We start from the raw sequence: 14,841 nt of genomic DNA, 5'->3' as shown, positions 1-14,841 counted from the left end.
GTTCAAGAAGTGAAAGAACACATCGAGAAAGAAGAAATGAATCCGACCATATCTTGTAATGCATTGGCCGGAATTACCACTCCTCAAACTACCTATATAGAAGAACATATCAAGAAGAAAAATGTTCAAGAAGTGAAAGATCACATCGAGCATCAAGAAATGAATCCGACCATATCTTGTAATGCATTGGAAAAAATTACCACTCCTCAAACTATCAAGATAGAAGGACATATCAAGAAGAAAAAGGTAATAGTGTTGATTGATTCAGGCAGTACCCATAATTTTATTCTTTGTAAGATATCCAAGGAATTGAATTGCTTCCTATATCCAGCACCAGAGTGTCAAGTGATGGTTGCAAGTGAAAGAACCATAAATTGCTCTGGAAAGTGTCATAATATCAAGCTATCCATGGGAGAATAAGTATTGAATAGCCCAATGTTTTCCATTGCAATGGGTGGTGCTGATGTTTTACTAGGAATCCAATGGCTACAATCTTTGGGTACGATAGCTTTTAATTTTCAATAACTTTTCTTGAAATTTTTTTGGGATGGAAAGGAAGTTGAATTGAGGAGTATCGAAGGGAAACCGGGAAAGATAATCAACTCTAACAGCATGACAAAGCTTCTAAATAAAGAACTACGAGGCGTAATTGCACAATTATGTTCACTAGAGGATCCCACATACAAATCATGTATTTCTCCAGATCTCCAAAACATTTTGGACAATCATTCCAAGGTATTTGAGACTCCCAAAGACCTCCCACCTATTCGTGATCATGATCATGCTATTCATTTGATTCTAGGAAGTGTTCCTCCAAACATCAGGCCTTACAGATATCCATATGCCCAAAGGAGTGGGAACTCATTCAAAAGTTGCAGAAGATTCCAATTCAAATAGTATTGCGAGAACTTGACAAGGAAGGAAAAATCACATTGGAACCTGAAGCAGTCACAGAACCGAGAAATTGACAGCTATGAAATAGATCAATTTCAGAGTATCTCATCAAGGGGAAGAACTTGCCCACTGAAGATTCCACATTGGAGGACAAGAATTTATACATCAGCATCAAGAACTACTCAAGCATTGATGACAACACTTTTTGAAGAAGAGGGGCATGTTAGGTCCATATACTACTAGTGTAACCCCTTATTGTTATTAGTACAATCCCCTTATTATATTGGTGTGCCCATGTAGTCCCCATATTGTTATTTTTGTGCCCCATATAAGCCCACAATTGTTATTATTGTGCCCTTATATTATTATTGTTATGTCGGCTCTGATTATATTATGACCCCTTAGACTCCTATATATAGAAAGGAGGTCTTGTCATTTGTATCATCCAAGAATTGTTCATTTGTGTAATGTAAAGGAGGTTGCCCCCTCGAAGAGACTTATTTCTAAGGCGTTGATCTATCTTTTCTATCTTTTTGTGAGCTGGTTTCATAACATGAGCTGGCTCATTATGTGACCCAGTGTCCGAGGAAGAAGAGCAAGGGAGAGGCTTCCGAGACCAAGGCAGCGCCAGTAAGGACAAAGAAGGAAGTGGAGACAGATGATGACTGTGCCATGAGTGCACACACCACTTGAGCGAAAGTGGGGAGGCATCGAGTTGTAGTCAAGAGAACTACAGAATATGAGGGGCGGGGTCCTCAAGGTACCCAACCTCTTAGATTATACCTGGGTACGGGAGCCCCAAAGAGGAGTAGCAAGACTTGCAGATGTGGGTAGAGATGGATGAGGATGGAGCAGCAGAGAGAGCTACAGTGCAAGATTCCCAGGACAGCACGAAGCTAGCAGGTTGCAACAGTGCAAAAGGCACGGGAGTGTTGCACCATTGCAGGATGGCACAGAGAGGTGTGCAACAGTGATAGATGCAGGGAGTTGTTGCAGCAGCGCAGAGGTCAGATAGGGAGCACTTGTCAGCGACAGAGGGAGCTTCAGCATCCGGAGTGTCTCTAGCCTAAAAGATATGTTAGAGTTGCGAGATCAGTTACTTACTTCTCAATAACTGAGTTGCAGTGCAGCAATTAGCAGTGGCAGTGCTATGGACAACACGATGCAGCATGATGAGAGGGGATGCAGTGCAAATGCAGCAATGGTAGTGGCAAGGCCATGGGCAGCAAGCACGGATGGCAAGGGAGTTGTCGTACAAATACAGCATTGGCAGTGGTAGAGCCATGGGTGGCAGTACGAGATGCAGTAGTACAGATGATGGGCAGCAGGCCTAGCATCAGGGAGCGATGCCGAATGATCAGAGTAATACTCAGTAAGGAGTATTGCTAGAGCACAGTCATCGCTAAGAGGGAGCGTTGATTTGGGGTAGCATCGGATGTGCTCTAGCCAGGAAATTTGGTGGAGAGGCTAAGGCACATGATATCTCCCATACCCAGAAAGGGTTTGGGCAGATTCTAAACAGTTTGGGAGATATTAAAACAATTAATATTTTTAATGGAGTCCCTAAGTCTAAACTTAGGGAAATTAAAATATTAATGTGAATTAATATAAAACTGTGTTAGAATGGTCCAAAAGTTATGGGTCAAGCCAGATCTAATCTTAGCCGTTGATTAGGGACTTAATCTCGGTCGTTGATTTTTCAACGAGAAAAGTATAAGAGGAGGCTTGAGGGTCACTTGGAGAACACACCAAGAGATCAAGATTTAGACTTTCTGGGGCTGGGTTTGCTGAGAAAGCTGAGAGAGTGATCTGGAGTTGCAGCTGAGGGACAGTGAATACAAAAGCAGAGAGGCAGAGATAGTGTCAAGAGGATCAACGCAGTAGCCGGGAAAGATGACGCAAAGGGTAGAAGTCGGAACTGTTGAGAACTGCCAGAATAGCCGAGAAAGCTGACGCAGAGGGCAGAAGCCGGAATTGCCGGGAACAGCCGACACTGTCGAGAAATGCCAGAACAGCTGGGAGAGCTGACGCAGAGGGCAGAAGTCGGAACTATCGGGAACTGCCAAAACAACCGGGAAATCTAACGCAAAGGGCAGACGCCGGAACAGCCGAGAAAGCTGACGCAAAGGGCAGAAGCTGGAACTGCCGAGGACAGTCGGAACTGCTAGGGACAGCCCAAACTGCCGGGAACAGCCAGAACTGCTGAGAACTGCCGAAATTACCGGGAAAATAGACGCAGAGGGAAAAAGATGGAACTGTCGGGAACAATCGGAATTGCTGAGAACTGTCGGAACTGCCGAGAGAGCTGACGCAAAGGGCAGAAGCCGGAACAGCCTGAACTGCTAGAACTGCCGCGAACTGCCGAGAAAGCTCACACAGAGAGCAGAAGAGGCTAACAATGAATTTTTTCCCCAGCAATTCGACCTACCTGTCAATGAACTGCACAGCCTCTAGTAATTTTGGCCTGTTGTTCCCACTGAACAGCAAAAGAAGAAGAAGAAGAAGAAACTGAAAAAAAAAATAAAATAAAATAAAAAATAGCACTAGAAACTGAGAAAATCTAGCACACACAAAATTTACACAGTTATTTTTGGACAAATGTCCCTGGAAAAACCTCCCTTTGGAAAACTGGTGCAGCAGCTGAGGGTTTTATTGTTATGCAGCGGTGAAATCTGAGTACAATCTATGGATGCCCAACTGGTAATCAAAACAAGAAGAAAATCTCGCCAAAATTATCTAACGAAATTTCCCTTCCTCCACAAGCAATCCTGGCACAACTCTTCCTCCGAAAATTCGTCCTTCTGGACCCTCTGCGTCAACTTTTGCACAGTGCTTGTGCAAACCCTTGGACATCTAGCCCAGAACTGCCCTTGATGAATTCGTTATGCCTATCTTTGCTGAGGAAACTGATTCTTCGGCCCTCTGGAAGACTTTCCCGACCTCTGAAAGCTTAATCGAATTTTCCTCCAACCAAATTGAATTGCTCTTTTGAAGCAACTATACAGTCCTCTGTGTTGCCTCATTGGGAATAATTAGGCCACTAAGGAGAACCCCCATTGAACTGGAGGAGAGTTGGACAGATGCGAGAAGAGGGTTGGTGAGGTGATAGTCGCCCCCTCCTGAGTATAGTGGGTTTCGCACTTGAGATTTTGGACTTTATCTCGAGATGTGTGAGATTCTATTGTAATATGGCCAATCTCAATGTTCTACTCTTCCATAACAGACCCGTAGTGTCATCTCTATGCCCAGAATTCACCTTCTTGTTAATAAGTATGCTAAGAATTAGTCCAATAAGGTTATGTCTCTCTTCGTTGAGGTATTCATTGACAAGTCTGAGATTTCAATGCTAGATGAGTATTGATGTATGAAATGTTAATCTGTAGCTATCATCTATTGATTTGAAATTTTGATACTATCTTCAGACATGTAACGATTTCCAAAATGGATGATACCAACGACTATGATTTCAAAGATCCATACATCCACAATTTTTTATTTCTAGCAATGGTTGTGCTTCATTAGTGCCTTGAGCTAGCTACCTTTCTAACATTGAAAATAGACTAAGTATTTTTTGTTTTAGTGACAAATTGAAGCAATTCTTCATTCCATTCAAATCACCCTTCTTCCATAGATCTACATTTGACACTTGCCACTAAACAACGAATGAATCTTAGTGTTGATTTGTACAAAAGCTTCCACACATTGTTGCACACATGTCCCCTTTTACTTGGTCAATTTCTCCATCGAAGGCAGCCCTCTTGATTGTAGGTAAAGGCGGCCTCCTATGATTAATTTTTACAAAAAACACATATACAAATCATTCAGTATCTCTGCGACCTACTCCAATAGTGACATGATACTAAGGTCTCCTCCTTTGTCTAGACACAATAATCCTCGAAGCTTATGCCCGAGTTCGCTTTAGACACTACCCTCCAGTGTTCCAGGGCCCTCATTTGCATTTAAATATGTTAAACAAGACACTTGGTATGAGATATGAGTACCTTTGAAAGCATTAAATCCGACCGTTTAAGAGGAAAGCATGGAGTAGTGCTTGTGCCTTACAGTAAAAAGAAGCATGGTTGCAAACGCACACATGGGTTTTCTCAAATTTTGCATGTTAGAGGACCCATTGAACCCAGGTCCCCATTGCTCTTATAGGTGAAATTTCGACATCCATCTTTATGTCCACGATCTTGCCCTCCTGAAAATAATAACAACCTCTTATTGTCTTCTCATGGTTCCACCAATGTCTTGTGTTGAAGATGATCATATCTCCATTAGACCAAAGATGTGACATATAATGTCAAACATGTTTGCTCCTGTAGCATCCATTTTACTTGGGCTGTCATCTCTTTAACCACAGCCTTCATGGCTATTGGTGAATCTCTCTCCGATGCTGGAAAGACCAACATGATCACCATTACTATTATTTCCATCATGATACAATGCTTCTTTCTAAATGGTACCTCTAGAAGCCTCACCATTTTGCTTTACACAAAATGGTGGGTAACAGAACCCCCGAATGCTAGTTCCTAAATAGTAAGACAGCTAACATAGCAATTTTCCCCAAAACTAATGACTATCCCTCTAAAATGCCTCCAAATCTGAAATGAACTCCATTCACTAAAAAACCTGTATCTAAACTCCATGAAATCTGTCTCTAACTTGTGTGAAAACTGATTTTAAAGGCTGACTCTGGATGTCAGCCTATTCAAAGCTATGTAGCTCTTAAACCTTTAGTTACAATAGGCAAATCTGGGGAGGAACAGGTTCCAAACCTATCACTTGGACTTGTAAGAAGCAATGTGCCCTTGCTATTCTTTTAATAGATGTAGAGTACCGCAGTTAGTGCAAGTCGAGAACCCTTTGACTTCAATAGATCCGTTCAAAATTTGGATTCTAGTAGCAACATTCAACCACACACTAGTACAACAATTAGAGTGTCATTCTGCTCGACAAAGATCCAGTTCAACATCAGTGCAAGAAACACATTGAACTACACATGCACTTCATCAAGAAGCTTCTTCAAGATCACTTCCTCAAGAGCTCTATCGTGAAATAGATGATCAAGCTACAGATATTTTCACAAAGACCCTTACAAAAGCCAAGTTTTCAAAGCACCAAGCTATGTTAAGAATTCAATAAGTTCTCATTAAGGAGGGATAGGCTCTAATACCTCATTTCTTCTCCTACTGCATCACATTTGTAAATCCTTCAATCCCATCCCAACTTGTTCTTAAGGAGGGATGTTAGGATATTCAGACACTTAGCAGTTAATTAAGTTCAACTTTGTCTTATGTATCTTTAGGTAAAGTGTGTTTTCTTAATGTACTTTTGTGAATATATAATCTTATGGCCAGGATGATGTTTTAGACATAAAGTGACCTGACTGTTCTCCTTGATACTAATGGCACTTGATCCATGGCTTAACCCCCAATTGGTCCATTATTCTGTATTTATAGAGAATGGAGGGTCATTTGTTGATGATTTATTATTGAGAGATGCTCATGTAAATTATTTTATTTTGCAATAATATATTGCCTCAAGTGGCTGCATTGGTTGGGGCTCTAGACTGTTTCCGTCATTGAATATTTTACCCATGTATACACTGGTGTACTGATATTTGATATGTTTGTGTGAGCAATTACGTATTTGTTCCATGTGTGTTGATATAACCTGTTTATCAAACAGTCTTGAGGTAAAGCAAATGTTAGCAGGTTTTCGCCTACACCTGATCACAACTAACATGGAATTCTATAAGTTCTAAAAGCACTGTAGAAAGTCATGGCAGTGGCTTCCACCAAACCTAATACAAAAGTGCAACCAGATCATTCAGAACCTCTCAAAAATCCAGATGCAGCTGAGAGATAACAAAGACACGAGAGAGCATGTAAGCGGTAGCCAAAATTTGCATGATTGAGAAGACATAAGAAGCTCTAGCAGAAGGTCAAGAAGAAGAAGAAGCCCTTCTTCTTCCTCTGATCGATACAGTGTAATCAGATCAACACAAATTGACATATTACATGATATACTTCCAGTACAGAACAGGTCTAGAGGGATTAAGGAAATGGAAAAAGCTGGTGGAATACTATTTTATTGTCCAACAAGTAATCAAGAGAACCCTTCACAAGGTGTTCTCTAGCCTATGTGCAATTTATCTTGTGTAGGTGTCATTATTATTAGTGTTAATATGTGTATATTGAGTTGTATTTACTTGTTATTCTATTGGAATTGTTGCTTATATTTCTCCTGTCTCTTACAAGAAATAGACATTTGTAGTTAGCAAATAACGATCATTTGAAAAACCATGTTATCTCCCTTTCCTGGGATGTTATTTTTTCTGTTGTTGAGTCATTTCAACTCAAATTATCTTAATCTATGAATTATCTATAAGCTTAAAAATTTACGACAAGAAAAAAGAAAAGTGATAGTAACAAGAATCATGTTTAAATTGCAGAGAGGATTTACAAGCACAAATTGTGCAAAAGTAATGTATCAAAAGATTGATCAGAATAACAGAAGGCACAAAATTCAAATTCGTTTGATGAGGTCATATTAAAATTCATTACCTAAACATTTTGAAGTTGGGGAAAGAAACCCCACAAGGAGCTACAGCGAAAAGATAAAGGTAATGCATTTGCTTTTCTACTATTTACTTCCTAGGTCAATGAGAAACTATGAAACTCAATCTTTATCCCAATCTGTCCAATCATCCTCATAATCTGACCATTTTAATAACTTAAATACACCAACAGCATCTATCCTAGAAATAAACATGACCAACCGCAGCAATTATATACATGCAATTGCCCTTTCACCAAGATAGTCAAAAGCATTTCAAGGCTTCCTTGCAGATTATGAGTACACATCAACAGCTAGCTTTGCTCTAACATTAATTAAAAAGCAATCAACCTCCAGACATCAAAATTGTGTCTGGCCCAAGCAGTGCCTGCTCTAAATTTCTGAAATTGTTTTTACATCTTAGATAATGAACTTAATAAAATTTACGCAGGGGCACACACACAAAAGTCACATCTGCTTTGTAGATGTGTACGAGGAAGTCATAATTGAGGACTCAAGATTAAAATCTACCTTACCCCCTTTCCAGATTCAGGTCTAGTCGTTGACCAGCAGTCACCTTGTCAATTTCATACCTGCACACATTAAATAAACATGAGATAAAATTAAAAATCTTCTAAGAAATTTCACTGAATATTTTTAGTCAATATTGTAAGCAAACAGTCTGGAAAAACTCGGTCTTTTATCACATGGATACATATGGTACAATAAAATTCCACCAATGGTCTCAATTTTTACACTGAAAGATTCAGAACTTGGTTTTAAACCGGCTGGTTTGAAGTTGAACACATAACTGGTCAAACTGGCCAGTCGGCAAACTTCAGCTAAAGACCAGGTAGAAAAATCCTGTTCATACCAGTTTGGTCCCTAACCAGTACCAACCATCCCAGACCAGCTGGTTCTGCTCCAAACAAAGCCAGACTGTACTTTGACACATGTAGCAAGGTGGGGGACCCGCAGGAAATTTTTTAGAGTGGTTTCGAAGTAAACCAGGGGCTGTTTCCCTCCAAAAGTAGCCTGCCTTAACCTATAAAAACAGCCCTCCCCTCCTATTTGCCTCACACCTCTCTTTCTGAGGTTTTGTGAGCCTAATAGCTTGTAGCATTGTTTTTGGACTCTAGATGTTAGTTAGAGCCTCATTGATTATGTATTTTGTCGATAATATATATTGCATTCAGTGCTGTTTTTTATCATAGTTTTAAAAACTCAAAATGGGTTTTGAACTGGCCACCTATCTAATCGAGATTCAAACTGGAACTGGATTGCCCAGATCCAATGAACCGGATATGAAAAAATACATAAAATAATTAATTTTTAATGAAAAATATATTTTTAAGATTTCAAACCATGATTCCAAACTATTAGAGACAAAATATGCAAAGTTTGCTCATCTATATACCATCTAAGGGTGAATATATCAAAATGGCACAAACTGCAGTACATATCAACAACAAAATACATAATCAATGAAGCTCTAAGTGGCCTCTCGAGTTCAAAAATGATATACAAGTTATTGGGCCACTAACCTACTACAAATCACTGAGCAACATTTTTACTCATCAAAATCATCATTGATTCACCACTATTAGAAATGGAATCATCAACAAGAGCTACATAAACATAATCTAGCTCAAAGTCTTCCAACTTGGATTTCTCAACCTTATAATATGGTAGAAATTGAAAAAGTTTAACATGCCTAACCAATGACTTTGGTTTGAGTGAAGGGGTCATCTCGTCAACCTTATTATCTAAGTTACCAGGAATCGGATCCAGATACAGATATGGATCCGGATCCACCAGTTTTTTGAAAAACTAGGATCTGGATACGGCTGGGAAACGGCAAGTACAAACAATATAAATATTGTTATATAATTTAAAAAACAAAATATTTATATAAAAATAATATATATATATATATATATATTATTTTATTATTAATGTATATTTAATAATAATTATAATGAATATAATTATTATATATATAATTAGTATTTAAATTAATAGTCTTATAATTAATGTATCATTTAGAAGTATTTAATCTTAATTATTTAGACAAGTTTAAATTAATAAATTTTTTATTACTTAAGTTACTTTATAAACCATGTCACTTTAATACACTTTACTTTTTAAGTTTTGAATGGTTGATAAAGTTCACATTTAATATAACTATGCCAAATGGCCATAGTTTATAAACATTACTTTTTATATATTTAAAAAACCATGTTACTTTAACACGTTATGTTTAATAGGTTACTTTAATATTTCTTGATATAAACTTTACTTTTTACCTTTTTAATGGTTTATAAAATTCACTTATAACCATGCCAAATGGCCATCGTTTATCAACATTAATTTTTATATATTTAAAAATCTATGCTGAAGCATCATTTTTGAACTCTACAAAACAAAACCGCAAGAGTTAAATGCTCGAACTCTCCCGTAAAGTTTTTGTGAGGACATGTCGACTGGAAGGAAATATACTTATGTGAGGCAACACTCATCACGAGGAAATGCCGAAATGCAGATATTGGCGGGAAGGAAAGGCCCAAAACGCTGATCTGTCTGCCTGCAACATCGAGATGATGGGAATTCGATTTTCAATTTTATATTAACCCTAACTGTTGAAAAAGACTTTGCTGGCAGAGTAATCCATTTACTAGTGTGAAACCCAAAAAAAATCATTGTTTGGTCTATCCTACAGTCCACGAGTTGATGCAGGTAACACGGTGTTGTTGACCTGTCATCCATACAAATCCTGGGCAAATCCCAATGGATCCGGATCCGAATCCATATCTGATCAGGGGATCCGCGGATCCAACACCTCGGCCTAATAGATCCGGTAACTTGGCTTATAATATGGTAGAAAAAACTTAGCATGCCTATCCAATTATTTTGCTTTGATTGAAGGGTACATTTTTGTTGAGGCCATGGTAGAGGAGTTCAACAAGCAATACACCAACATCAACGTACATAAAGGGCTTTATGCTCTTTATCAAATGTCAATCCCATAACCTCACACATGACAGAAGCAAATGGAAACATTGCAACCCCCCAAATCCTGAAACCTATTAAGTCTACTAAATTTTGAGTGAAATCTAAAATTCTAGTTTCTCAATATAAAATCCAATGAGGTCAAAACCACTCTCAAACAAACTGAGTCAATTCATGGTAATGTTAAAAATTTAATACTTTTACTTTAAGAATTTGACATTACCACTGATTGTCAGCATTGCTAGGGTTGACTTAGGTGTTTTTAGTTTAGGTTTAGGGTTTAAGAGGGGGAGGTTTTATGGCCAGCGGGGGCTGTTTTGGAAGGAAAAAATCCTCGGGTTTCTTCCAAAACCACCTGAAAACCTGTCATTGGTGTTCCTGGACTCCCCCACAAATGTGAGATCTAACCAGGCCGGTTAGGGTCGGAACTGGCCAGTTAGGACCGGCTTGTACTGGTTTGGTACCTAACCGGTAGAAACCGGCCCTCCAACCAGATTTTTCTACTGGTTTGTTACCTGGGCCTATCTAACCAGTCAGTTTGACCGGTTTCCAGTTCAGATCGGCCACTTTTTAAAACCATGATTCTGATATATGCACCCTTACATGGTATGTAGATGAGCAAACTTTGCATATTTTGCCTCCAATGGTTTGCAATCATGGTTTAAAATCTTAAAAATAATTCTTCATTTAAAAAAAATTATTGTGTATTTTTTTCAATTCCATTTCATTGAATCCACTTTGATCCAGTTTGATAGGTGACCTGGTTCAAAACCCAGTTCCAGTTTTTAAAACTATGGTTCAAAAGTGAAATGAACATACTACAAGGCATCAGGAAAATAATCAGCCTGATCAAATATCTGCAGAAAAGGAACAAGCTAACCCCACAAAATTACAATTTATGATGACAATAAATAATTAACAAATGTGAGAAGACCTGAGAAAACACTGAAATGGCCCTGAGTAGATAAAATTAAGGTCGAATGCACACCCAAGCGATACAACTTCTAAACAGATATGAGATAACTAAACATAAATATGCTTTCAAAACTAGGTAATACTTGAACAGAAAAGGCTAGGAATGGTATTGAAATTCTACATGACCATAAACAGTTAATTCTTACCTCAGTTCACTCCTAAGTTTATCTATATCAGTTCGTAATCTTTCAGTGTCCCGCTGAAGCAGAGAAAAATGATTATCCTGCGCTCGATAAATACTATTGCAAAAGTTAATAACTTATTAAGAGTATAAAAGCATGAAAAATTGTTACAATGCAAAGTTAAAGCCAAATGCCATTAAGCTACATATATTCCAATAATTATTTGTGTGCTCTCCTTGAAATAGTTACTCAAGAAGAGTTTCTTCCTTTACTAGTCAAAGGTTCAAATGCAACAGGTCAAGGAAAGCAGCCTAACAATTAGACACTGAAAAGGGAGAGAACCATTTTCACCACGATTGACAATGGAATGCATTCAGATTCTAAGCCATACTTCCCAAGGAAATGCACTCTCATAGAGTGTTAAATACCCTCAAAAGCCAACTCATTTGCAATGTTAACTATTCTGCAACCAATAAGAACCAGAATTTAAAAGTAAACTGGAAAGTTTGTCCTATACATATTAGCTTGACCACTTCCTTGTGATGCATTCCATGTAGTTGCATATTCAATCTTCTAAACCCCATGGAACTAAAAGATGCATTAATCTGGTGTAGAGCTTCTGGTATAGATAAGGTATATGATTGATCTAAGCTCTGCATGGCTAGTTATGTGTATTTGCCTAGGACTATCGGTCACTTGGCATCTACAATACCACATTATAAAAAACAGTTTCTAGACACTGTCTAGCCATCTTGTTAACAGTGCCAATAATACCCAGAAAAAAGGAAACAATGGTCCCATTTTTCCTAAGACCTGCACCCTGTGCTATATTTTATATTATACCCTTCTTAGCATTCTAATATCTATAGCTCCGTTTCTTGGAAGCTTATATTTTTCAGTACTTTTTATATTATTTTATTTAAAAAGAGATTTCTGCTGAGAGAATTTGATAGAATTTTATTCTTATATATGTGTAGAGGAGGTTTCCCTCTCCATCTTTTTTGCCATCCTTGTTCTCTCAAGCTCATCATCCACATGTGGCTTCTCCTTTCTTTCCTCTCCATGTGAACTTCATAGATGAGATTCAGTTTTAAATCTTCAAAAAGTATGTTTGCAAGCATTATCTACATGTTCTCAAAATGTGCATTTGATGCCAAATGGACTGTAGCATTACTAGTGAATTAAAGGGTTTCAGATATAATTCCTGGACGACTTAGACAATCTTTTTGAGGTGTATCTTTACAAATACTTTTCTATCTCTTTTTGAAATTTTTAGAAAATATTCTGGATGAATTTTTCAATTAAATAGCCTGATTTCGATTTGAAAGGAAAATTAAATCTCAATGTAGAATGTTGTGACAAATGCATCATTGTATATTACCTTAATCATTTTCCTACTTGGGACAATAATATATTTCCTGATACTATTTTTTGTTTGAAATAATTGCTGAAAATGGCAAAATTACATTTTTTTCACAATCCTAAACCCAAAATGAAAAATCCTTTAGTAAAATTGTAATTAAAAAAAAAAATCAAAAATTGGGGTTTTTAGATTTCTCCCTAAAGCATTGTCACAACCTTGATACATCACCAGGCCACGAAAAACTGCCTATAAAGGGGTGAAATCAGTTTTTTAAGGGTTATTTGTATGCAGCCGTTGGGAATTGAGAAGGAAAGTGTTTATTACCGTCAACAATTAATCTCCGAAGGGCTGAATAATCATTTTCATCACCATTGAAAAAAAAATCTTGAAGTGAGAATTGATTTCTATCTATGGTTTTCATAATACTGGGTATTTGTTAAAATCCCACTCTGTAACGAGTATTTTTTTCGATATTTACACAAGTTGCAAAGTGCATGTGACTTGCCCCTTAATATCATTTTTTCAATGGGTCATTACCAGGTTTCTCATTTGTTCATTTTTTTTCCCTATGTTTGAAGTTTGACATTGAATATTGCCTTGCCAATATGCTGAAGGTTTTGGACCCATTTTGGCAGCATGTTGAACCTAAAGAAAGGGCAAACTGGTATAAACTGAATTGTAAGTTGTGTGGGCAGTGCATGGCAGGTGTCAGTTGCTTGAAATACCATATTAATCCAAGTGCAAGAGGTTATAATTTGTACAAGTTCAACCCCGGGAATTATGCAAACTGCCCATAATTAGAAAATATTCTGGATGAACTTTTCCAACTGAATACCCTGATTTGGTTTTTAAATCAAATTAAAAAACCTCGGGAACTTCCCTAGGGACACACTCGGTGTGATTTGTTGTTGCTTTGACGATATTTCTTCTCATCCTCTTGGACCTGTTATTCTCCATTCATCAGTTGAATTCCTGTGCTCATCTGCCATTCACATACAGTGGTGTATCAGTTCTTGTGCCCTTGATTTCAAATGTGCTAGATGATATCTCTGCTGCTTCAGTCATTAGTTGATATGGTTTTCCATTATATGACTTCCATTACCTAGAAAATGGTACTAAGGATTCAACTTGTTGATTAGATGCCAACATTAAATGGCTGTTTTATCACTTTTAAGTTGACAAAGATGTTGCCGCCTTACCATTTCTAACCATCCTGTGACATAATTGCTTTTGGATAAGTGTGCCTTAGTCTAGGCCATTAGGTACTACTGGGAAGTCATGGTGGGTAGCGTGGTCATATCCTTTCCATACTTGAGATTTTTGGTTCAATACTCCTACACTTTCAATCCCATACATACAAAACAAAGATTACCCTAATCTATGGTCAACTTACAAAGATCATCCAGAAAAGGGTCATGAATAAAGATAATAAAAAAATGCAAGCCTCAAAATGTCAAATCAAGCCAAACAAAAGGCTAAAGAGGTCAAGAGCAAAATAAACTAAGGAAAAGGGAAGTGTGTGCAGGCCGAAGTAATAAAAGGTCCCTCTCACAAGGCTTTGCAAATAAAAGAAGACTCCTAGCCACAATTTAATTGGCTAGTTGGACCAGAATTACACCCTTAGCATTATATGTCTTTGGAAGTTAATCCATATGTTACCCTTCATCACTAAGTTGCACAATACGGGGAAACGGGTACGAAACGTGACCCTCCCCCACCCCCCTGAAATTTTGGCAACAGGGAAATGCGATATATATATATATATATATATATATATATATATATATATATGTTAGGACATTTAAGAAATGTTATGTGCAACCATAAAACATACATGATACTTTATAATTTATTACATTTAAAGTTTAAACATTATGATTAAATTGCCCAATGTCGACGCATAAACTATAAGTCTCT

At 37.6% G+C, this 14,841-nt stretch overlaps 1 protein-coding gene across 1 annotated transcript in view; it reads right to left on the bottom strand.

Annotated features, from left to right (window-relative positions):
- LOC149255558 (protein FMP32, mitochondrial-like) overlaps positions 1 to 14,841 on the bottom strand; it is a 171,314-nt gene that overhangs the window by 23,226 nt on the left and 133,247 nt on the right. The window contains exons 4-5 of the mRNA XM_089460518.1: positions 11,586 to 11,662; positions 7,992 to 8,048 (exon numbers count right to left, since the gene is read on the bottom strand). Of these exons, the coding sequence (XP_089316644.1) occupies positions 7,992 to 8,048; positions 11,586 to 11,662 (134 nt within the window). The remainder of the gene's footprint in view (positions 1 to 7,991; positions 8,049 to 11,585; positions 11,663 to 14,841) is intronic.

The sequence above is a fragment of the Pinus tabuliformis genome, chromosome 7 (genome assembly GCF_031772625.1).
Source record: "Pinus tabuliformis cultivar Carrire ecotype Pingquan chromosome 7, CPIR1, whole genome shotgun sequence".
NCBI lineage: Eukaryota > Viridiplantae > Streptophyta > Pinopsida > Pinales > Pinaceae > Pinus > Pinus tabuliformis.
The sequence above is the reverse complement of the archived record's forward strand: the minus strand, read 5'-3'. Positions and strand labels throughout refer to the sequence as shown.